Source organism: Thamnophis sirtalis, unplaced genomic scaffold (assembly GCF_051295495.1).
Source record: "Thamnophis sirtalis isolate CommonGarterSnake01/CBP01778 unplaced genomic scaffold, rThaSir2_p1.2 scaffold_11, whole genome shotgun sequence".
Lineage (NCBI taxonomy): Eukaryota > Metazoa > Chordata > Lepidosauria > Squamata > Natricidae > Thamnophis > Thamnophis sirtalis.
The window spans coordinates 55321020-55347945 of NW_028261391.1; the positions used below are offsets into that span (position 1 = coordinate 55321020).

Below are 26926 nucleotides of genomic sequence, written 5' to 3' on the forward strand. Positions count from 1 at the left end.
TACTTGTTCATTCAGTGTTCTGGTCTCACAAGGACAGCAACACATATTGAATATACAGGAGGCACTGATACGATCACTTAATACAATGTTGTATTTCCATAAGGCAATGTTAATATCCCAATCACATGACTACTAAAAACCCCTACTGATAGACTCCCAAGAAATATTCTCAACTAACAGAAAGGTTATCTTGATTGACCACTCAGTGATATAGTACTCTGAACCATTCATACTGTGTTTTCCCCAAAATAAGACCAGGTCTTATTCCCTTTGGGCCCCCAAAATAAGCATTAGGGCTTATTTTGGGGAGGTGTCTTATTTTTTCCCCATGTATGGGAGGCCCACTTCTTCTGCTTGCTTGCGGCAGGGCAAGAGGCCGTGCAGAGTGCCACTGCACTGGGGCTTGGAAGTACCTCATGCACCCCGTACCAGCTTACCTCAGGGCCCCTGCAGCCAGGCCATCCATGCCCCAACACCTGCCTCGCCTCGTGAGCATGCCTTCTGCTCTGTTACGGCCACAACTAAACAGAAGTGGGCAAGCGGCCACATGGGCTACTGCACATGACTGCTGGTGCTGCCACTGCAAGGCAGGTGTTAGGGCATGGATGGCCTGGCTGCAGGGGCCCTGAGGTAAGCTGGTGCAGGGCACATGAGGAAGCTCCACCACTACTCCGCCTTGTCTCGTGGCCACGGCACCCCTAGCAAACAGACAGAATGAATAGGCTTTTAAGCAGGGTTTATTTTGGGGGATACGGCTTATATTAGGCACATGCATAAAACATGATAGGTCTTATTTTTGGGGAAACAGGATACATTTATCTCTGTTGTTCTTTCACGCAACAAGACCACTTTAATAAATATTAAGCCAAAATTATTAAAAAGTCTGTATAAAAATGTTTTTTTAAAAAAATGCTACATATTGCCTGTTGACAGAGTTATGTAACTAAGCTTAGTTTTTTTTCTTTTTCTAATTTGTCTTGGGCATTAATTTTAAACTTTTTGTTTTCTGAATCAGGACAGTTAAACCTCTTTTTAAAATACTGTGGCAGGAGAGGGGGGTACCAATAAATCAGGACCAGGTCAGTCACAAAATATTACTTACTTACAAATCTCAACGGTTATGTTTCAACAAAAAGGATTTTTTTAAAAAATGTCAACCTATTTAAACATTTAATGTAATGTAATTTATATAAAACATTGACTACTACGCATGTTGTTCGGTACACTTACCTTGAATATATTTATCAGCTGTACCATATATAATTGTTATGAATGTTTCCTCTTAGGTTTTATCCTATGCTTACCTATATAAAATAATTGCATTTTAAGTGTGACATTCCAGCTGCCTATTTTATAAATTTTGAAGGTCATTCCCTGTGAATTACTAAACTACTTTTTCCAAATCATGAAAAAGATGCAATATTTTGTTCATTCAACAATCTCATTTTATGAATTTCCACCTATGGGATGCTAATATATATTTTTAGAGTGGGAAACTAAAGTCAATGCAACCTTCAGAATTCAGAGAAATTCTTGTAACCAAAGAAATAATAGTTTTAAAATATATGGAGAAAATTAGAATACTGCAATATCACAAAGAAAGCTATTTATTATTTTTTCAACATCTACACTCATTCAAGCTGGTTTAAAATGTTTAACATAAATGTTAATAGGGAGCTATTTTCTGAAATCATAGTTAACGCTACCTGCAATTTATTCTGAAAGACTTTCTAAAAGACAACAAAAGTGGGTGTTCATAGGATTTTCCAGGAGACATTTATTTTAGAGTACTATTTACTTTTATGATGTTTATTCATAACCCACAGATGGGTGTGAACCTTACTGGTTTTATCCTCTAAAGAGTTACCTATTTTTATTCTCATTTCTTTTTTAGGCTATATAATATTTTTCTTTAACTATTCTTAAGAAGACTAGAAACACAGAAACTAAACTGAATGTTCCCCCTATACATAATGAAGTTTTTAAAGAAAAAAAAGTAACTAAACAGTACTCATCACACAGTTGATGTGAGTAGCAAAAACATATTTGAGTTTCCATGTCTACCTGCCTATCTTTGCCTTTTTAATTAAATAGTATTTACAATCAAACAGGAAAAATGCATCTAAAATTACACATCATGTTTATGCACACATCTAGTATATACTGAATAATGATTCAGTTTAGTCAAAGAACAACATAAAAAGACCATAAGTTCAATACATTTGTCTTTAAAATTTATGTTCTTCAGTTTTTATCTGAAAATGACATACCTCATATTCCCCCCATCTATTTTTTCCATATTTTAACTGTGGTTGAATATCACAAACATTCTATTTCCATACATGTTATGCATAATCCATGTTAATAATTGCTTGTCAATACAATCAGTATTAATGATTGTTCTAAGGTATTTTCCACCATGCTTAGGGCTCATTAATTGGAACACTCAACAAGTTCTTTGGATATTGTCTCTCAATACTTTTGGTAATCTATTTTTTTTAATGTAACACTTATTACTATATTCATCAGTATATGGGATTTTCCATTCACTAATTCTTTTATCACTCTAGTTCTCTTTTTATGAGACATAAGAATAGTTTGTTTGTGAACTTTTAATTCAATTTTGTTTATAAACTTGTGACAACTGAAGTAATCTGAGTTGTTGCTGTATTTAATCTATTTTCATGTTTGGAATAGAGAGAGGAAAAGCGTATGCTGTGGAAATATTTTATTATGAAATGAACTGTGGCTGAGATATCAATCATTAGGTATACTAAAAATTCCTTATTTTTAAGGTATTACCTTTATAAAATTTAAATGATAGGGAAGGTGGTATATCTAAAGAGTTTTTTAATCTCTTATTAAAGGTCTAAAATTGTTAAGATATTTAAAGGTATAAATTAAAACTTTTGCATAGACAATTTAATTTGTTGAATTGGTTCATAATTTCTTATCTTCCCTGCTGAAATAAAAATCAAGTTTTCTCTTTGAAAAATTAGTGTCTATATTGAGACTGCTAGATGTTGTTAGCAGAAAGATTCTCTGTGTTGTATGCTGGTTACCTGAGGTTATATTCTGGATGCTCTCAGAACAGCTGGGCTGATTATTAAAAAATGCCTCATAGTTACTTCCAACCCAGGTTAATCAATACTTAGTATAAAGCTTTAGATGTGAGAAAGTTATTTAAGCACTGCTTGCCCCCGGAATAATAGAGAATGAAAAAATCATGCAGAACAAATATGTTGAAGAGTTCAAAAAAGCAGAAGGGTTTTTTTTTTAGGGGGGAGAAATAGGCAACAAAAAGCATACTTAAATTATACTTTTCTGGGTGGTTTGTGGTGATAAAGACTGGGAGAGAGAGTCCTATGTATGCTGTGTTGATCGCCTGAAGCAATAACAGTTTATAACTCTAAAGCATTATCATCATCATCATCATCATCATCATCATCATCATCATCATTTGACACTCTACCTCTAGTTCAAAGGCGTTGCTTTCCAACCTCATGCTCAGGATTATTAAAGATACAAGTTTAGATACGGATAAAAATCTTAAATTTATACGTCCTTTTCATATCTATTTTCATTATTACAATATTTGTTTTTTTGTATTTGCATAGAATTTTCCAAACATAAGCCTGATACATACCGGTATATGATCTCAGTCATAGTTCTTCCTTTCTTTTTCTTCTGTTCAGCCATGTCTCATTCTTGGAAACTATTTGGACAAGTCTCTACAGCTTTCTTGGCAAAGTTTTTCCAAAGTAGTTTGCCATTGCCTTCTTTTTAGGGCTGAGAGAAAATGACTGGACCAAGATTACCCAGCTGGCTTCATACCCAAGACAGGGTTAAATCTCCCAGCTGGGTGTTCTTGATCCAATTTCTAGTCCAATGCCTTAACCACCACATCAGACTGGCTCTCAATAGTTCTTAGCTGAAAAATGGGTACTTTCCAGTCAGTCTTCATTCCTGGCATAAATAACTCCATGCTATTTTATTGGTAACATTTGGAAAAGTAGCTTGCCATTCCGTTCTTCCTAGGATTGAGTGACCTATCCAAAGTCACTCAGCTAACTTAGTGCCTAAGCCATGAATAGAACTCAGTTTCCTCGTCTCTAGCCTGGTGTTATAACCACTATAACAACATTGGCTCTCACAACAAACCTCTATAGTAGGTTTTGAGGGGCGGGGGTGGGGGGGGACCTGAGACATTTTGTTTAGTCTAACCAGTGCATCTAGGTCAACCTAGATTTTCCTATGCTATGTTAGCTCAAATTTATTTTGTTTACATTAAGTACAGAGTTACATGAATAATAATAAATGCATTTAAGAGAGTATGGTACAATATTTCACTTCCTCAATGGTGATAAAAAACAGCTGATAATGTAAACATCATAAGAGTATTTGACTTAAACCAGAGCAGGTTAGGATTTGGAATATCAAAAACAGAATATGTATGATCAGTAGAGGCTTTAGAATATTTTCCCCTTAACCTACCTGTGACTAAGACCTCTAGTAACTACCAGTTGTAGCTTTTGTAAACCCCCTTGTCTATGTTTTTAAATAAAAGAACCTCTTCTCCCTTTCTTTCAGCAACTTCTCTGAGATATAAGTTGGCTTGAGGGATAATAGCCCAGGGTCACCAGATCATTTCTAAGGCTAAAAATGAACTTGAGCTGATTTTTTTTTCCAGTTAGAATCCGGCACCTTAACCTGTATAAGATATTTCTTACTTCAAATGTTCATCTTTCATATTAATCAATGTACATTTTAGATTGCTTGTGATTTATTTTTGTAAAGCAGTGTGTACATACATTGACATGCATTTCTAGGAATGACATATTCCTAGAAATTGATGTTTTGTGTGTTTTGGTTTTGGTGTGGCACATTAGTATTATGTAAAGCATCAAGCAGATTAATCCTGTTGAGAAGTTTGAACAGATGGAATTCTTTGTTTGTTTTTTAACAAATGCTGTTGCCTTGTAGTCTTTTTTTATACAGTTCACATCATCTATTATTCCAAGAAGTTTATTTGGAAGATGGGTGTAGCCATCAAATAATTTCTGATTTGCTGAATAGATCCAGTCAGTGTCTCCAAAGAACTGGGTTTAACTTATTTTCAGTCTATAAACCTGAAAACAGTGTTGATTTAATAAAGAAGAAAAGAACAGGAAGAAATAAAAATTGCTTATTAAGGCAACATCTCATTATAAATTTATATGCAAGGCCATACAACTACAACCTTATGCCTTATGTTTTAGATTGGCATTTCATTTCAAGAGTTTATTATTTCTGGATTTAGACAGGAAGATCCAAAGCATTTTTTCTATTCTTCCTAAACAGAAAGGTCCTTGGTGAAGGGCTAAAAATTTTCCATTTAGATAAGCTAGATGTGTCAAAATGTTCATTATAAATGGTTATAACCATGTTTTTTAGTTAGAGAACACATAGAAGAATGTATCTGCCCGAAAGATTTTAAATTATCATTATTCGAAGTTTAGAGCAATCTCACTTTGAACATACTGATGACATATTTCTGTTCTTCATCAAGCAATGGCATTAAACTTTATAATCAGTATTTATATGATATTGTATTGATATTGATATGAGCACCTTAAATATGTTACTTAGCGAAGACCGTATCCATCAATGTGCATGTTCTCTCTATGACTCAATAACCAGTTTCTGTAGAATCAATTTTTTACCGATAGATTTCAAGTAGTATAAAACAGATGTGAACAAAGTTGTGTTATGTTTTGTATCTGTTTCCTATAATGGAAATGATGTCTGGTTTTACAAATTGTGCAAAATATTATTTGTCATAATTACAAGCTGAAAATGTGACCTAATAACTTACCATTAAGAAAGTGATTTATTCTTTATGTAGAGTATCAAAAAGATAATACTTCATGAAAAAGTAGAAATGCTACAAAAATATTTTATGAGAGCTAAATAACCATTATGTATTCTATAGCTTTAATAAGCCTAGTACATGTCCACAATTTTTTTTCCTTAGTGTTCTAAGAAACACAAGAATCCATTTGCTTTTATAATTATTTTGTTATTTTCACTGTTTAATTTTACTGTTGAATTTTTGAATATTCAAATACTAAAATCTATAAAATTACTATTTTATGATTTTATGCAGTACAGTATGTAGGGATAAAGTTCTGTTTTAAAATCCAATTATATCAATATTTATTATTTTTATGTATGCACAGGGTCTAATTAAGGATGATTCTCACAAATAATTTAATATCTGCAAGAAATAGTTTGCCTGCAGAGCAAGAACTGGTGGGCCACAAAATAGGCTAAGTAATAGAAAATGAAGAAGCTATAATGCTCTGGGACCAGGAGATGCCAGAGTTGAAAAAAAAGAATAAAAAAAAATCATGAAATATCACGACCTGGCCATCGAAACTACACGGCTATAGATGAAACATGTAACAGTTGTCATTGGGGCACTTGGTACCATGTCTAAGAATTTTACAAAACACATAAACAAATTGCAGCTTCCTGCAATAACCCAAGCAGAACTGCAAAAAACTGTGTTACTAAGAACATCATATATTTTAAGAAGGTACTTGGTTGATACCTAGGACTCTGGCAGCAACCTGTATCAACCATTAGCACCAGTCATTGATATTTGTGACACATCTTTAAATGTTCACTTGACTGAGTTTCATGTTTAATGAATAAAAATAATAATAATAAATAGTTGCTAGACCCAGTTGGAACTTGGATTAGAATAAAAGAAAAATAATGACAATGCACCATGCTTTGCACCCAGATAGTGTTATTGATTGGTTGCATTTGTCAAGAGCTGTAAAGAATATCTACAAATTTTGGAGAAAGAAAAACATGACATAACTAACTACCTTAAGAAAAGGAAAGAACCCTTGCTAAAGGTTTTCAATCAAGGAAAGCATTTGAAAACTACAAAGTTGAAGGCTAAATATAAAAAAGAATAAATAACCAATTTGTTAATTGAAAGAATAAGCCAATGCATGGTAAATATTTGAAGGATATAGAAGGAAAAGCTGATTTAAAAAATCCACATTTTTGATTGATTAAGTTGATTAAGATCTGGAGTGTGAAGGAAAGAAACTGAAGGCTTATTTTAGAGCTTGAGAACAAATACGTGCGTGACTCCCCCCCAACCCTGCTGCCCCACGAATGCACGCATGGCTTTCTTGGAGTTTGGGGAGGGTGAAAATGGCCTCCCCCACCCTCATGAGATTGGGAAATGGCTCATTTCCCGACTTCCAGTGAGCCCAGTAGGTCCATTTTTCTCCCTCCCCATTCTCCAGAGGCCTTTTAGAGGCCGGAAATAGCTCATTTTCTGACTTCTGGGTTGGTTGTTGAGCAGTTTTTCTCCCTCCAGAGGCTTCATGAGGCTTCCCTGAATCCTCCAGAGGGCAAAAAACAGCCCAACAGGCAAACCGGGGTTTCCCTGAGGCTGGAGGGTGAAAAACAGCCCAATGCTGTTTGGGGAAGCCTCCGGAGGGTGAAAAACGCCTTGAGTGCCCTCAAAAATGGCTCCACGTGCCACATGTGGCACACGTGCCATAGGTTTGCCATTACGGGTATAGGGTTTCCTGCCTAGGCAGTGGGTTGGACTAGAAGACCTCCAAGGTCCCTTCCAACTCTGTTATTCTATTCTATTCTAAATTTTGCCAACTAATTACATGAAGGTGAAAATTCTACTATAACAAACAACAGCAAGTATCCCTTGGTATTAAAAAGGATGAAACAATTGATGATTTGATCTGTGGCTGCAACAAAATTTCACAAACTGACTACAAACAACACCATGGCCAAGTTGACAGTATTATTCATTGGAAAGTTTGTCAGAGATTTGGATTTATATGTAATAAAAACTACTGGGACCATCAAGTTGGGATGGTTTTTTGAAAACGGGTGAGTTAAGATCTTATGGGATTTTAATATCCAAAAGACAGGTATCTTGTTCTTAACATGCCTGATATAACAGTTATTGAAATGAAGAATGTCTGGTTCATTGATGTTGCTATTCCTAGTGATGCTAGGATTAAGATAAAGCAGTTGGGAAAAATGGTTGAATGCTTATGGAAAAAGAAATTGTTGTAATAACAATAGTAATTAGAGCCCTTGGAGCAATACTAAAAAATGTCCTCAATATCTGGAAATACTGAATTTGATAAACCTAATTTGGATAACCATCCTGAAAACCACTCTACTTGGAGCTGTCTGTATTCTGATGTTGCCTTAATAATTCTTACTTCTTTTATTAGGACTTGAATTATTAAGTTTCCACCAGTGTTAGACTGGGAATCTAACTGCAGATTACCTGCATATAATAATTTATAAATAAATTTCTCATTGAAATCAAAAGAAAAAATTTAAAGGATGATATTACAAGTAGGCGGTTTTTATTTTAATAAAGGGAAATATTCTAGTTGTCATTTTAAACAGACAAAACAAAATCCTTATCTATTCAGCTTTCCATAATCAGAGATTATTTAATGAAATTAAAAATATTCATAACAAAAATATTCTTACTATGACATCAAATGAACCAATAATATATTTAATAATATATTTGAGAAATGTAAACCAGGGTGTTCACTAATTTCAAAATAAGAGATATGACTTGCCAAACAAAGACCCATCCCTTTTTAAAATGCATCACTTTTATTATTTATTAAATTTATTTGCCACCCATCTTCTCCATAAGTTGGCTCCAGGCCAGTGGTGGGATACAACAGGCGTACCGGTGCCTATTGGGAGCACCAGGTACCGTTCCAGTATGGTGCTTCGGATGGTCCACCTGCCTACCTCCGCTCCTTACCTGTATTTGAGCTGTTCATGGCTTCCGCGCATGTGCACAGAGCATACGACGCCTGTGCAACGCTCCGCCGAGCATCGCAGAGGTGTAGCGGTGTATCACGATGCGTCATGGGCAGTAAGTACGCATGTGCATGCTGCGCACATGCTGCACATGTTCACGTGGTGGACGTACTGGTTGCAACGGGATCTGGAACCCACAACTGCTCTGGGCAGCTTTCAAAGAGTAAACACATCTAACAAAATCACATGCACAACAGAACAATGTTCAGTTTCCTGGACATGCTTGCTTTTTTGAACCCAATGACTGTTGCTGCAGATGTGAAATAAAAATCTTCATTTACTTTTCTTAACATAGTTTTATGGAAGCAAAGACATATTAATCATTTTTCAGTCTGTACTTTTTATTCTGTAATAGTCTGAGCTCAAATGAATTCTTATAAAATGATTCAGTGCAGTATACAAAAATTATATCGGGCCAATTTTTTTACTATCATATTACTAAATTACTACATTTTTCATACTTATAACTATTGCTTTCCTATGAAATTGTTATATATTGTTTTCATCGTAACATAATATGTATGTCATTTCTGGAAAGTAGTACTTCAACACTATTATTTTTCCATTTTAATTATTAATAGTCCTTGAATATTGCTAATTGCTGTAAAATATGTAGAAACTCCATTAGTTGTTTGTTTTGTGTCTGAAAATATAGAGAACTTGGCACTTTAATTCCAACCAGCCATAATTATAATTATTACCCACAGAAGCTATACCAATTGCTGAATATGGCAGGAGCGTAAAATGCAGCATAGAATGCCTTTTTCTTTCAAGTCTTGATGGTTGTCATTTGATTAAATATCTGTGAATTCTGTTTGATGTCTTGTCTTTATAATTCAGATGTGGTATGTGCTTTTATATAAATATAAAAGATTTCTGACTATATAAGCTTGCTGCAAGGATGTTAGAGCTTATATTGTTTGTTTAGATATTACGGTTTTAAACTGTTCTTAATTTCTGCCATTTGTTCTCTTGACGGAAGAAATGTGTTAAGGTGGAAAAAAGGGGGAAATCCATTATATTTGAAGGAATTTGTTAATTTTGTTGTACTTCATTGCATGGCAGGTGGTAATAATGTCTATGCTAGCCCTGTCAAAATATGAAAATTAAAGTGACGATGGTTTTTAATGAAATCCATTTGACAAATATAATTAAGGTGTTTTAATATGAAGGCCTGTAATAAAGACTACCGGTGGACTCCCCGAGGTCTTGACTAATTGTGTAGATTGCTTTTAAGCTTTGAATAGTTTTATTGGATAATGAACTGTTAAGAAGTGTTAGATCTTTCTTAAGCTGAATTTAGTATGAAAAAGAATAGGAGAGACAGGCCTGAGGTGTGGCATTTTAAACATAATTAGAAGAGAGTTTTAAGTTATCATCTTTGATCTTACTGTCAGGTTTTGATTAGAGCTGTAAATGCTTTAATCAAGTGCAATGTAGTCATTACATTTCTAACTGTTTTAAAACTGTGAAATTACTGATATGCTGACATCAGTTTAACAGATTTTGAATATTTGAGAGAAGACTGTTGGTAAATTGGGGTTTATATTAATCTGTCAGACCAATGATTTTTGCATTTTATATTATGCATGCATAATTATAGTATTCTGATGAATTGTTTGGTTATTTTTTTTAAAAAACAGAGATCTGAAAGAATGTTTCTTACATTTGATCTTATATTCAACTACATAACATTTTAAGATAGAAGATAGATAGATAGATAGATAGATAGATAGATAGATAGATAGATAGATAGATAGATGATAGATAGATAGATAGATAGATAGATAGATAGATAGATAGATAGATAGGTAGATAGACAGACAGATTGATCTTAAACACATTATAAACTGTTTATGCAAAGGATAATGTGGAATTGTTTGTTATGGTAATCATTAATTACCTTTACCTGTAACAGAAATAAACTTGCAAAACCACTGGCAGAATTGTCTCTGCCTATCTGGTCTGAACATCCAAAGAAAGCATGCTGAGAGCATCTTATCCACTTAAGACATTAACTGGGTTTTGGGCCAAGATGCAGAGCTTTCCAGAATATCGCCCTTGCTCTGACATACATTTCTTCTGGGAGAAGATTGACTTCTTTCCATTCATTCATTCATTCATTCATTCATTCATTCTATCTACCCCCCCCCATCTGTGTGTGTGTGTGTGTGTGTGTGTGTACCAGTGTAATTCTGGAATGTCTCAAGCAATTTCAACCAAACTTGGTACACAGATGATGTATTATCTGGAAAAAATACTGTGGGGGTAAGACACCCCTAACACCTCTCGGTGTGTGTTCTATTAAGATACAGCCTGTTGTGCCTTAAAATGGCTTCTACTGTACTTCGCAGTGGCGTTGCAATGATAACGGCTTCATAGTACTCCACAAGGGGGCTTCCTCTGGTAAGGGGGAAAATCCAACATTAGAAATTAGGTTTGGCCGGACATTTTCCCCTATAAATAAATATCTGGGCAACGCCGGGTTATCAGCTTGTATAGCTAATAAAACCATCCCATTCCAATCCACATTTGATGTTAAATAATAGTGAGTAATTATTATATTAATTGCTATATTTTATGTTTTGTATATTCACATATTATTCTTTGTACTTTTATTCTATTTCATTGTATACCTGTTTTGTTATGCAGAGTGTTATCTGAACTGGGATAGTTTTCAAATATTGTAAATAAAATAAATTAATAAGCACTAGTGGAAAAAGATTTTCCACTAGAAAGAGAATGCTATCTTAAATCACGTTCTACATGCTTTCCAAAGCATGAAAATAAAATGAAATATTTGGAGTTACTGAATTCTGATTTCAGGAAGGTTTTGATCCAAGATACCCACATATGACATTATAGCAGCCATTAAGGTTTTTCAGTTTTTAAGAAAAAAGATGTAGGGACAGAATACACAGATTTGCTGATGATTGTCTAAGTTTTGCTGTATGTCAAAGAGGTCTTTTCTTTGCCAGAATTATTCAAAGAATTCAAATTCTTTTTATGGACAGAAGGAACTTTTGTCAATAAAACCATTGTCTTTAAACTGTTTCTTTCATGATTTTTCTAAAATTTATATACTGTGCTATATTTAATAAAAATACTTCATTTTGTATTTGTGGCTGGTAGAGATTGACAGGTTTTTACTGACAGTTGTAAATGATAGCTGAGCTTGATTTGTAATTTCTTTTGTTATCTTGGTGCATCATTCACTTCCCATTGCAGGCATCTTTGACAAAGCATGTCTATTATTTACACAACAGTAAATTGTATAATTTGCCAAATATGTCCTGTAAAATCATAGTTGTTTTTTATTCAGAAATAATTTCCAATAACTCTATAATTAAAATTACTATATAATTAAATTAATACATGAAATTGCTGCTGAAGTCGTTAAATTGTACAAAAGGCTATCTATTCTGTTCAAATCTGAGCAAGTGACGATATCAATAATTTTTAAAATGATTTAAATAATAGTCTTGATTAATATGCCTTTTACATTACCCTATTCTACATGCATTTCTGAAATAAATTAACTTTTTATTGGATTATTTTTCAAGCATATTACCTCTTGTTTGATATGAAACTATTATTATGTTTTCATGCAATTTTAAATAATTGTAAATAATGTTCAGCTTTGTGTTTTTCTTAGTTTATGGTTCTTTTATTAGACTTTTAAAACTTGTAGCCACAGCAGTTTGCATCTTGCTTTTCTTTAAAAAAAAAATTAAAACTCTGGGTTTCCAACTTTACAATACACTTTTTTTCCCTAAAGAAAATATTGGTTAATTTTAATTATCATTTTTCTCAAGCCAACAGAAATATGTTATTTTTCTGGCTCTGCGGTGTTTGTAATTTATACCCATTAAATTGATGTTTTATCATCTATTACCAATTTCTGGGATTTTGTTTGTACTTATTGACTGTAACAAGTATTTGTAAGGGAGAAAAATGGTCTCAGTCACTTCTACTGTATCTAAAAAGAAGAACAGGATTTACAAATGATAAATGGGGAAGTTGACTAGCTAACTAATAAAGATTTGTCTTAATCAAGTATGATTTGTCAGAACAGGAGCGCGTTGAGGTCAGGGCACATGCAATGAATAATACAGCATTCACAGGAGAGGAGGACCAGGCAAAAGGCCTCATAAATATGCTGTGATTACCCAGTGCTAATTCTTATTCAAAGAATGAATGGCATTAAAGCCAACTCCTAGGCTTCTCAGCAGTTAATCTGTTTTCTTTGCTTTTAGGTCTTCTGGCCATAACAAAACTTATTTTCTATAAGCATTTTTCTGAAGTATTCCTTGACTATGCATTCATATGTGACTGCAGACTTGAACATTAATAGCAGTAAATGTCGTCACTTCTTTTCTTTTTTTCTTTTTGCTAAAGTATGCTTATGTGACTAGGTTCTCTTCACTGTCTTGGAAGAACGAGGAATAAAAGGACAAGAAGTATACATCACATTAAATTAAAGATGAAAAAATGATTTTGTATTGATATGCTTCTATGTCCTATTTTCAGCAGCTTTATTTTATTGTGTGGAATCAATTAACGTTTGAAGTACAATTATCTAATGGTACCTATATTGAGAACTTTAACACAGAGTTACAGTATATGCAGTTATACCTAAGCAAATCTATGCAAAGGACAAATTGTAAACCGAATAATTGATTTATTAATTTTTGTGACCATATAAAAATCTAATTGATGAGCGGTATTTTCATTTGGTATTGGCTTTTGATCTAGGGGTCAAAGGAAAAAAACTATGAAAGGTTTCTCACACATGTACAAAAGGAACAGAGCTTCTGTTATGATAACACAGTGCTGCTTTTGCCATTTTAATGAAAGCACTCTTTCCATCTATATATTTTCTCTCCACAACTAGAACCTTCCAAAGTTGGCTGGGTTGAGGGCAAGCAACAGGAGCAAGTCATCCAGTGAGCTTCCATTACAGAGCCTGGACTAGAACCTAGATTTTCTAGCTCATAGTCTAGAATCTTAACAATATCAATAATCAGTCTCACCTCATAATTACTGTATGTATGTGTGCACACACATCCGTGCCTCAAATTACTTTTTAGCTCCTGGCGACTGCTGCTTTAATCCCTGCAATTTTCTGGGCAAGAATTAGTTTGCCATTGCCTGCTTCCTGGGATTGAATGAGGATGTCTAGCTCAAGCTCACCCAACTGGCCTTTGTGTGCAAGATGGACTAGAACTTACAGTTTCCTGGGGTTCTAGAATGGTGCCTTAACCACTACACCAACTCTCTCCCCGCTTCAATATTCCCTCAGAATGGCTGCAGATATTAGTTCATGATGATAATAATAGATAGATGGATTGACAGACAATCAATTTTGCTGGGTGTGGTGCCTGCCCGCTGCTTGTGCAGCCCAGTTCCTTTCTCCCCCCTCAGCTGGACCGCTGATGTTGGAGAAGCTGCCATAGAACATAAAAACCATTTAAAAAAATATTTTGGGATAATTTATTCTGTTAAAGGTATATCAAACCATATTTATGAAATGTTACTTGATCTACAGCTTTGTGAATTATATCTTGGAAACAACTTTCACTAAAAGGAAAGTTGCCTTACTATCTACCACCATTCTAGTGACTTCCTCACCATAGTGCTATTATTCCAAAGTAAAATTTAAGCTATTTTCTTAAAGGAGTACACAAAACTGAACATTGTTTTGTTCCATTTTCCAAGTGTAAAATGGATCTTTATATCCAAGCTTTTGTATTAAACCTATATAATTTATAGGAATGTTAATTTGAATTTATTTTTACATGGTTTTATTTAGTGACATGTTCATCCATAACAATTAAAATAAAATAAACTATCAAATTGACAGCTCTCTATCTTGATTATTGGTAATGCTAATTGTTGACTAGAAATTTATCAGTTATTAAACTTTTCATTTGATAAGTTGTCTTTAAAGAGACTGAGGGATCAAATTGTTTTCAGAATTTTACTGTAAAATCATATAACTTTTTTCTTTAGTTTTGTGCATTTTAAAGATGCTTTGTGTTATAACAAAATTCATAGATATTAAACTAGCTGTGTCTTATTCTAGGTTTCTGCAGCTGCTACTTTTAGTTATGTCCGCAGTATCTGCATACCCAACTACTTGCTTCGTAATTTCTCCATGATTTGTCACTTCAAAAACAAGTGTTCCTTGTTTAGCCCAGCACATTCAAAGCACCTCTTTCAAAGTTCTTTCACAATGCTTATATTGAACCACCTTTTGCTTCTAGATATACTGTATGCAGCTAAAAGTAGAGAGTCGAAAGTCATATGAATGACTGGTCTCTGTGGATAACTTACCTCTTTAGTTATGTCAACCCATGATTACACATAATGGGAATGATTAGTATTGTTTAAACTTACGAAGTTACTATAAATATCTACTATCTTTGATAGATTGTTTTTATTCTCTTACCACACTGAAACAGTGACCTTTGCCCTACTCATGCTAAGTGGACATCTAAGCAAGCAGCAATAATCTCTAACTTTGTTAGAAGGAAACTACCACATCTCTTTACTTAGCTATAGTGGATGACAACTTTAGTTATTATTAATTACCTCCCCAACTTGTTACAATTAAGCATGATCCAAGAACACATGTTTGATTCAATCATGAATGGCATGAAGCTTGGAATACTCTAAATTGTCACTCAAAAGCATGGCTGTCAAACTCCCAGATGCGTCACTTATGTTATCATTGAACTGAGAAGGAACTAATAATACATTACATTAAAACTAACAGTCTTACTTTAGTGCTCTAAGATTTTTAGATTTTTTTTAGATTTTTTTTTTTTAGATTTTATTAATATTTGTAGGCCGCCCTTTTCCCTGAGGGGACTCAGGGCGGCTCACATAAAATCGGGGAGGGGGAATACAGACATTAAACATAGAAACATATAATAAAATAGCAAACAACATACATTCATCATTCGGGAGGGGCAACTATCCTTGTCCCCAGGCCTGACGGGCTAGCCAGTTCTTCAAGGCTGTGCGGAAGGTTTGGACGGTGGAGAGGGTACGAATCTCCACAGGGAGCTCGTTCCAAAGGGTCGGGGCTACTACTGAGAAGGCCCTCCTCCTTGTAGTTGCCAGCCGACACTGGCTGGCCGATGGAATACGGAGGAGGCCTAATCTATGTGATCTTATTGGTCGCAGGGAGGTAATTGGCAGAAGGCGGTCTCTAAGTGTTCAAGACAGAGCATATGGAACTTAGATAGGCAGTCCATTGAGCAGGTCAGGATTTTTAGATATTTAGAAATAGTTTTTAAGTCTGAGGAAGCAGAAATACTCACCTGGACTATGTATCCTTCAATGCACATAGATGTGCATCAGCTATACCAACTTATTATTTTTATAGAGGAGCACAGTTTATCCCTGCTGCAATTGTTTGAAGCTAAAGAACAATTGCTATATGGGACTCGGGTAGGATCATATAACAGTATGATCAATTTAGGAAGAATTCAAACAAAATTTCTAAGTAATTTCCAGATTTTCCACTGTGTTCCAAAGCAATACTTCAACAAGAAGCAGGAATCCGTAAACTTAAATCTAATCTTTTTTTACTGGTTGAAACAAGATTATAGTCATAGTGGGCTGATCTATCTAATATTGGCAGACAACTACAAATCTTACTAGGAAACGGCAATCCAAAAGAAACCAGGCCTCTATGATTGTCTAATAATCTTAACCTTACAGTAGGGGATGTGGTGACTCAGTGTCTAAGATGCTGAGCTTGTTGATCAGAAAGGTCGGCAGTTCGGCGGTTCGAATCCCTAGTGCTACATAATGTAGTGAGCTCCCATTACTTGTCCCAGCTTCTGCCAAACTAACAATTCAAATGCACTTTTAAAAATGCAAGTAGTAAAACTTTAGTGGGAAGGAAACAGTGCTCCATGCGCCTTTGCCATTTAGTCATGCTGGCCACATGACCATGGAGATGTCTATGGTCCGTAGACACCTCCATGGTCATGTGGCCAGCATGACTAAATGCCAAAGGCACTGGCTCTTCGGCTTTGAAACAGAGATGAGCACCTCTCCCTCGAGTTGGGAACGACTAGCACACATGTGCGAGGGAAACCTTTACCTAACCTTTAACCTTACAGTTAGATCAAACCAGATAAGTACTAAGGCAAAATATTTAAAATATACAGCTTGATTTAATCTCCCAACTGCTGTCGTGGGATGGAAATATAGGAAATTATATTAAGCCTAATATTGCCCTGTGTTTTAGGTGTCATAAAAAGCACAGCTCATGTTCATCTGTATTCTACGGGGACATTTGTTACCAGTTAATTACACCTACTTTATTTAAATTTCCGGGTGATCTGATAACTTTTTTATCATTTAAATTATCAAGATAAATTTATTATATCAATTCTCAGTTTTGCCATTGTGTATGCAATCTAGTTCACATATTTGATAACTACTAGTTTTTACATTTTAAAAATTTATATTTTAAAATTATTCTTATTTTTTGGGTTTCAGTTTATCAAATGTATTTAAATTTGTGTTATTTTATGCAGATGTTATTGCCTGTTTTTCAGTTATTTTCACTTGTTGGCTATTTTTCTTTCTTTTTTTCCTTCATGCAGAACAAATTGGTCAAGACATATTAGAAAATCTCAGTCATGACAGAGAGAAGATCCAGCGTGCTCGAGACAGAGTAAGTTTAAATTAAAAAAACACAATCTGAGTGGAACTCAATATTTATAGATAATATTAATGAATGGGCCTCTTTAATGCTTTTTTTTAAAGATAGGCAGAGCTTCTGAAATGTTTTATCTCTGAATATTGTTCCAACATTGTTCATTGTTCAACATTATTTATCCATAAAAATTATTATTCACATTATTTCTAAATTGTTATCTGCCTGGCTCCAACTAGCTCAAATATCCTATTTGTCAAGCCACAGAGTTCCTACACTCATACTCAAGAAGTTGTCAACTTCATATTTAATTCTCAAATTTCAAGTAAATACTCTAGATAGTTATCAATTTCTTTTGTTGTATTGTTCTTACTTTTTATCGAAGTTTCTCAGTATCAAGTGGCCTATGAACTCTAGTAAATAAATAAAATTAAATATGTGAAGATTATGTACAGCAAGGATTAATTAATGTTAACAAAATTGAACTCAATATATCTGATCATGTTCAGTCTTAGAATATTATTCTTCCACAGCTTAGAGAAACTGATGCGAACTTGGGAAAGAGTTCAAGAATCCTTACAGGAATGTTACGAAGGTAAGAGCAAGGTAGGGATCCTTTCTCTTTCTTTTTCTTCCTTTTTTCTTATTTAGATTTATAGATAAAATTCACATTTTTATCATAGTATTATATACTTTCAAATGACTTGAATTTTCAGATAAGGAACTAGCCTGATAACATAGGCAACTAAAATAAAGCATAAATAAAAGTATACAATAACACAGTAGAGGATTCTTGCAGTTATCTTGCAGAATGGAAAATACAGCCTCTGGATTTCTCTTTTTTCATATAGTAGAGAAATATAAGGAGGCATGCAGATGACCTTCTAGAAACCCAGAAGCTATTAAGTCCAAACCAGGGGCAGAACCATGTGTTAAGGCATAGTGCCTGCAATGCAAGAAAAGAGCTCTGTTGTATCACATTCTTATTACCAAAGTGTGAAACAATTTGAACTCTAATTAATTTTTCTTTGAACTCACTGCTTTGAGCTTCCTCTCCCAAATATGAAAAGTTCATAATAAAGTATAATTTCTACAAAATAAATTAAGCAAAAATTGTATCATGAATTTATAAGTACAAGATCTGTACCAGTGGTGTCCTTGAACTGCAAAGTGGGGTGGTGAGGAAGTGATTTTAGTATACAATCTCTTCTTTGCTTGATATCTCCTTCCATCTACTACCTCTGGTAAAATTGAGAGTTTAGAGAGAAAGCAATTTCAAGATTCTCAGCTGTTTTCATTTCTACAAATTGTAAGCAAAGCGATCATACCATCAAAGGGAAATTATTAGTTATTATATTAAACATTATAATATTGTTATATTATTATAATATTATGATGTTTAAGGTATCTACCTATCCTTAACTTTCTAAAGAGAAAACAGGATTGTTTTTCCTCTTCTTTGTACAATCAGATTACAAAGGCTAACATAACTGCACTTTGCATCTTATTCACAAACTTCTCACACAATTTAGTCTCTGAACTGTAGCATACCAAATTCTCTGATTAAGAGTAATATGTAAATGGCACAAGCTAAATTCAATATCCATGGAGAAAGGAAGTGGCAATTGAGGGAGATGGTTCAGCGCCTGTAGACAATCAATATAATAATAATAATAATAAATCCTTGGGCAAGTTTATAGCCTCCCCAGGAAAGGGCTGGGATATGAGCTGTAACGAATATTCTGCATATGTCTCCATTTTGTCAAATCTCATTAAAGGGGCTTCTTGCTTTATGTCAGTTGAGCTGTCCAAAAATCATTCATCATTTTTAGTGTAAAAAAAAAGTCATACAGTTGTTTAAATAATATCATATTAATGTTAAAGTTCAGCTGTCATTTAAGAATATGGCTTAATCAGACATAGCATTTAAGAAAAATAGTTTTTTCAGGCTTTACTTCGCTTTCAGGTTGGCAGATTCAAATAAGGATTTATGGGTTTTTAAACCAATGTATTTTTCCATGTTTCTGCTTGATGAACCTCAGCTTTTCTTTCAGGTGACTGGAGTTCAGGAGTCCGTTATTTTCAGCAAAATAAAATAGATTTTTCATATAGCGTTTGAATACATTTGCAAGTCTCATCTAGTGAGTGAAAAAGAAAAACTAACTATAACCTCTGACACTGTATGTTTGGCAGTCTGTCTAGGACTCCTAGTTTATAAGTGTTCCATAAGCCAAATGAAAATTGTAAAATATTCATGGGTTCCCGTTCTCAGACAAATGCATTATGGTCAAATGTTTAAAAAGCTTTGTTGAGTCTTATATATATATATTTGAGAAAGGCATTTAACTTCTTTCGTTGCAAAAGTAACTCCTATGTAGATGGTTTTACTTATCAAAATAGACAGGAAGATTTTACTTTTAATTTTATAAGTGAATGCATTGGTAAAAGTGATAGCAAGTTTTTGTCATTGTGCTTACATGATGGATACTATGAGCTGGTAATCATAGTATGCTAGGACAATTGTTTGGAAAAAAGTGTACTCATGAAAAACAATTTAAATTTGCTTTATTAACAAATTTTGAATTGTAGGATCGTGGGGAGGGGAGGAAGGAAGGCTCTGAACAATATTTATCCTAACATTCCTGGAATATAGCAATTATCATAGAATGGCAGTCAGTTTGCCTTTTCTTGATATAACCTTACTAGATGCCTTGTAGATATGCATTCAATTGCTCAACTGAAAACTGGAGAGTTTCATTTTATTTTGTTGAAACAGTTTGTTAAGCTGAAGTGAGAAAACCCTGCTGCATCTTGACTCCATTAATTCATTTGCCGCTATATATTTGCATTGTTGGTTTGATTCTATAATATTCTATGGTGAGTTTCTTATCTACCATAATTATGAATAGATTCATCACCTGATCATTTAAAAATATTACTATGGCATCTGAAAGACCAAGGGATGCATTTTTCCATACTCTTGGAATATTTTCTTGACTCACTCCTTCTCATTAGTGACACACATATAGTTCTGGGAAAAGCGTATATGAATAGAGCTGTTGTTAGAAACAGAAGAGGAATGATGAAGGAAGAAATAAGGGATAGAATTATTTCTAAATAGTGACTGAACAAACAGTAGTTAAATGTGATATAGGTAACTCTTTTTTGAATAGCAAGAAATATTAAGAGTGTTTAAACCATGAGAAATTGTATTAAATTTTCTAGTGCACTCTAGCCCATCAATTTCACAGTGATAATATCCTGTAATGTGTGTATGTGCATGTGCATACTCCTGGTGACTCTTTGTACGTGTTCCTGCAGTTTTCTTGGCAAGTTTTTAGAAGTAGTTTGCCATTGCCTTCTTCCTAGTACTAGAGAAAGTGACTAGCCCAAGGTCATCTGGCTGAATTTGAGGCTAAAACAGGAGTAGCATTCATGGTTTCCCAGTTTTGAGCCTGATGCCTTAACCACTATAGCAACTGACTCTAGGGATTTGCAAGATAAGCACAGTTACCAAACTTACAATTTTTCAAAATGTAACTGGTACAAAATATAAGGCTCACCAACATTACAAATGCTTTCTGCTATCAATAGAATTCTGCCTGATCACATACCAAAAAACTTATTTCTTCACCCTGGTCTTCATATCCAGTTATAAAAGGCTAACATAACATTTTAATATTTTGTTAAATTTGTCTCCATTCAGCAGTCATAAAAAACAAAACAACTTAATATTTTCAATTATCTTCTAAACAATAGATAAAGAATGAGAACTATTAATGCAGGGGTTTAAAACTTGCATTGTCACGTTATCACATGACATATCATGACTTTTGTCCCCTTCGCTAAACTAGGGGTAGGCGTGGCCAGTGCGTGACGCATCTGGTCCACAGGCCGCAAGTTTGACACCCCTGTACTAATGTATGCAAAAATAAACCTTATTTCATTCAAACGGTCCAGTTTGTTAGCAATTATATAGACCCCCCTTTACTGTCTAGGCTTTCAGCAACATTGTTTTCCTCTAGAATTTCTAGGGTGCTAATTTTTAGTAGTTTCAAAATTTTATGGTAGACCTGGAAAAGGGGAACTTTAGAGGAAAAGATGCCAAAGATAAAATATATCCTCAAAATTAAAGCTCCTTGGAGGAGGAGCCAATGTCGCAACAATGGTTGTGTGGTCTCAATGCTCTGAGACCACAGCCAACTCTTTTGCCACTGGGTGGTCCAAACGGAACTAAAGTGTCCTGAAGAGACGGTGAACAGGAAGAATACGTCTTGCTGATCTCGGGGATATCGCAAAATCCATGAAAGAAGCAAGATAAGTTCTTCAAGCCGGCAACAAAAAATCCAGTCAAGGCTGACGAAGTCGGGATGGCTCCAAAACAGAAGGATATGGAAAGAGAAAGTGTTTCCAGCTGGTGAGGAATTTTTATTGTTTTAAAAAAGAGACTGTCTATAAAAACTTAAAAATCAATTTAAATTGAAGAATAGAAGAACCAAGCGGCGGAATTAAATTTGGAATGGTTTTGGACAGTGGTTATCTTACTTTTTAAATGCTATTTTCATGGATCGAATCTATGCAAACCTTTTGAAATGGATGGATTAAGTTTTCTTCTTCTACCTTCTCTTTGTGACTCTGTAATCTATACACTAAAGTTTTCCTCTTTTATTGCTGTGGGTATTTTTCTAATTCATTTAAAGATTGGACCTCTTTTTCTAACTTGAAATACAAAAAAGATACAAAAAGAAACTCTTTAACAGTGTTTCAGCTCGGAGGCTGGGAGGTTTTGTTGATCAGAGCTTTGTATTTTCAAAACGGAAGGTTTTTTTTTTCACGAATTGTTTTGACTTGGCACCACAAGGTTTTACTGTTTGGCTACATAGTGATAAGAAGGGAAACACACAGATGTCCCTTTGAAGTATATTTTCAATCAGAGAAAAGTGAAAACAATGTTCTTTGTGAATCTATGCTTTTATTTTTTATTTTATTAACCTTCCAAGCCAGAGCAGCTGTGTTTGTTAGAATGGCACAACGTCAAGAGAAAATAAAGGTCTTAACTTTGCAAAATATATTTTCAGAACTACAGATATTATCAAATATAGTAGAGAAAAAACTGGAATACCTAGAGCACATAACAAGAAAATATGATGAAAAAATTGAGGATGTTCATCAAATGCAAAATGGGGTGATTGAAACTCAAAAAACTGAAGTGGAAAATGAATATAAAGAGATTAAACCTGCTGATGTCTATGGTAATTGGTTTGTTTCTGAAAATGGAAAGAATGGAATACTGAAAGAGGAATTAAAGGGAGAGGAAATCTATTCCAAAGGTATAGAAGAAGATAAAATTAAAGAATCCATGGACTTAAAGAAATAAATTCTATTAGCAAAAGCATTGATAACACTGCTGACAATCAAAAACAAGCTGAATAAGGAAACAGAAAGAGGGCATCAAGATTATATGAGAGATCTTATAAACAAGGAGCTGCTAAGAGAAGTCCATACAAAGCTGATCAAGAAGATGATTAGAGGATTGGTATCACAAATGGCAGAAGATATGAGATTGTTTTGTTATTGGAAAACTACAGGTTGATAAATGGAAGAATATAACTTAAAACTAGTTAAACTTAGTGAAGTTTAGTGATAATAGATATAGTTAAATAAATAATTGAAAATGATAATAATGTATACAATGTGTAGTGTTATGAGAAGTAATAATTGGATATGAATATTGAGTGGTACCCATAAAAGGAAGATTAGAAATCCTTTTGGATTATATACAAAGGTTAATAAAAAAGAACTAAGTTAGATACAGTTAACTTTTGATTATTAGGGGGAAAATGTTATGATACAGGATATAGTCAAATAAAGGAGGGATAATGATGACAACCTATATATATATATATGTACAACATAACGAAACTGGATGAAAATATATATATATATATATATATATATATATATATATATATATATATATATATATATATATATATATATATATATATATATATATATATATATGTACAACATAACGAAACTGGATGAAAATATATATACATGTGGGTACAACATAACGAAACTGGATGAAAATTGCAAAAAGTGATTTGGAAAGGAGGATTAGAAAACTTTGCTATTAAATATTATGGATGTTTAGCTAGAATAGGACATAAGGACTCAGTGTTAACTGGAGGATTTTAGAAATATTAAATGAAATGCCAGTATGTGGTTATGTACTAAATCATGGTATATTTTATGATGAAGGCCGTTTAAACAATTATAGTTAAATAAAAATGGAGGTATGATAAGGGTAACATGTATAAATATCTGAGTTAAAATACTTGAGTTAATGTGAATTATGCTTGATGACTGTGGAAGAGATGCACGAAAGCCTTTTGTAACCAACTGATACACTTTCTACTGTATGTAAAGAAGGAAGATTTTATTTGTTGTGTTTGTTTTTAAAATTAAAAATTTAAAAAAATTTAAAATGTTAAAGCTCCTTGAACATTGTTACTATAATTTGGAGGATACAAACATTACTTTATGATCATAACACATTTTATTTTTAAAATGATAAAGAAAACATTTTCTAGACATAAGTGTAAATACAGATCTTTAGGGAGAAGTTTTTTCATTAGTGATTCTATCCAGAATGTAAGTAAAACTTTGAGCAAGTTCAAATGATATATTTGTCCTTAAGGATAAGGAAATTGATCAAATGAATTTAGGAAGAAATTATTTTAAATGCATAATTGAACTGAGTTCTATGCTTTTATTTTAGTTGTACCATAATATCTTTTACGTTGAACATGTAATTATGTAGGTACATATTTTTTCAGTTTAAGAAAATCATGTTATTTCATAGGCTTCATATTAGAAATAATTTCATTGTTAATGTAAAGAGCAGACATTTTTCTTTTAAGGTGGTGTAGAACTATTTTATTTATTTTGTGATCAAGAACACAGGAGTGACACCATGTTTATATCAATAAGGATTTATGGCTGACATTGGGACAATAATAAGAGTGTCTCTGTGTATTTATTTCCCAAAAAATACTTGTTTGAGTCAGCAATTACATTTTAAGCACATTTAAAAACAACTTTTTGATGCTAAAAATACTTAAAGTCAAATGAAACGGCCTCCAGTCTCTTTAGCAGGGGTTTTCAGTTTCTTGAATTCTTGTGCCAAAGGAGGTTCAGCTAATCCTTCTATCTGATATTCTGCCGACATACAAAAGCATTTGTATTTAGATGGAATGTTGGATGTTGTACTTACTTCTAACGAAGCTAATTGACATAAGCTCTTTTTAAAATTGTACTGAAGTTTTTAATTAAATAGTATTATATTTTTGGATAATATTTATTTAGTGGCCAAGTGAATGTTATTTTAAAGTTGATTTTATAGTAACTACATAAGGGGTCCTGTGGCCTTACTCTTCAGTCTTTCTACCCAGCTAGCGTCTTAGACAAATTTTAAGTGGTGACTAAAGAAAGAGACAAAAGGGCTTTTTTGCACAAATGATCTCTGTTCAAATGTTTCTTCATTAAATAATTAAGATTCTTTTTAAAAAGGGGGAAAGCCTTAATAATTATGCTGACTGTATAGTACACTTATGCCAAAGTTTAGGACAGTACACTTGATTTATGTCTAAAGATTTATTTTTCTATGGACATATTATTATAGTCTAAGTACAGTACACATTTTCATCTGTAGTTTACAGTTGCTGTTTTAAATACAGTATGAACATGTACTTGGTTTCATTATTTTTCTTTTATATATCATCTGGAATTATTTATCTGTCAACATCAACTTTGACCATCTGTACAGCTGGAAATACTATTATCAAAATTATACTTTCCTCCTACAGCAAGGTCCCAGTGGATATGTTCCTGTGCTGTTGCCTTTAGACAACATGTACAAAGAATGTGATACATCACACTGGCTAAAATATAATGAAATCCTTGTCCTTGCCCTTTCATGGAAACAACCTAGTATCATTAAGAAGTTGTAAGTCTTCAAATAGATTGTAGTCAGAAGCCTCATCATATCAAAACATATAGTACTATGCAAGTAAAAACTCATTTCTAAAGTAGACATCTATGTACTTTAGAAAAATATATACAGGGCGGGGCATAACCTTTTCCTAGGGGGTCACAGCAACACTTGTAATAACAACACAAATAATTCATACACCATTCGAAAGCCCATCAAAAACTGAGTTTATTGACACGATTTAATAGTCAGTATGACCACCATTAGCCCTTCGAACAGCATTCAAACGAGGTGGATAAGAACACAACAAATCTTCAAACAGTTCCGTTCGATTTTCCAGATTTTCCAGAGGGCGGGGCATAACCTTTTCCTAGGGGGTCACAGCAAGATCGACAGCAGTTTACAACTTCCGCGACACCTCATTTTAAAGCCCATAAAAAACTGAATTGAATGAGCTATTAAATGTTAAATTTGTTTCGGTTGAAACTTTGAGAATGAATTTGGAAACTGTGTTGAAAAATTAATAATTCAAAGATGCTTTTTCTCTCTCAAAATGCAACTGGACTGGAGTTTTTTTTTTCCTTCCTTGAGGAGGAAGAAAAAATTGCTTCGCTTCTCATCCAAGAAGATCAATCAGTTATAATGTTGGGTGTGGAAGGTTAGGTACTGACAGTTGACATTGGATAGTGGAGAGATGGGAGGGTAGGTTCTAATAAGATGGTGGGGGGAGGGTGGAAGAATTGTATTTCTTTGTGATTATCTAGTCAGCACTCTCTTTTAGAGCTGTTAAGGCCACTTGGAGAAAGAGCCGAGGTGGCACAGTGGTTAGGGTGCAGTACTGCAGGCCACTTCAGCTGACTGTTATCTGCAGTTCAGCGGTTCTAATCTCACCGGCTCAAGGTTGACTCAGCCTTCCATCCTTCCGAGGTGGGTGAAATGAGGACCCAGACTGTGGGGGCGATATGCTGACTCTGTAAACCGCTTAGAGAGGGCTGAAAGCCCTATGAAGTGGTATATAAGTCTAACTGCTATTGCTATTGCTAATCTAAGAGAGAGAGGGTTACAAATGGAGCTTTGCACACTCACACACACTCAGGCAAGTGAAGCTGTGCATGCTTGAGTGCTCTCCCATTGCTTGCACAGTCTGTTCTGATCAGGCCATTGCCCGGTGCCGGGCCATAGCCCATGGGTTGAGGACCCATGCTCTAGACTAAAATTATGGGCTATAATTATGTATTAGAATTCTTAAGCACCATTTAGCAGCAGGACAAGCTATCAGTGTTCTAGAATTTGCTACCACATATTCAAAATACTATATGATGAAAGGGAAGTGTACATTGTGAAGAATTTTGATCAGTCCAATA

At 34.0% G+C, this 26926-nt stretch overlaps 1 protein-coding gene across 4 annotated transcripts in view; it reads left to right on the plus strand.

Annotated features, from left to right (window-relative positions):
- The window catches only part of VTI1A (vesicle transport through interaction with t-SNAREs 1A), a 248033-nt gene that overhangs the window by 157791 nt on the left and 63316 nt on the right, over positions 1–26926 (plus strand). For 2 of the 4 annotated variants that reach the window (XM_087725835.1, XM_087725836.1), the window contains 2 exons: positions 17514–17584; positions 18100–18172. In XM_087725835.1, coding sequence (XP_087581961.1) covers positions 17514–17584; positions 18100–18165 — 137 coding nt within the window. In that variant the 3' untranslated portion in view covers positions 18166–18172. The remainder of the gene's footprint in view (positions 1–17513; positions 17585–18099; positions 18173–26926) is intronic. The other 2 variants (XM_087725833.1, XM_087725834.1) reach the window with 1 other exon arrangement.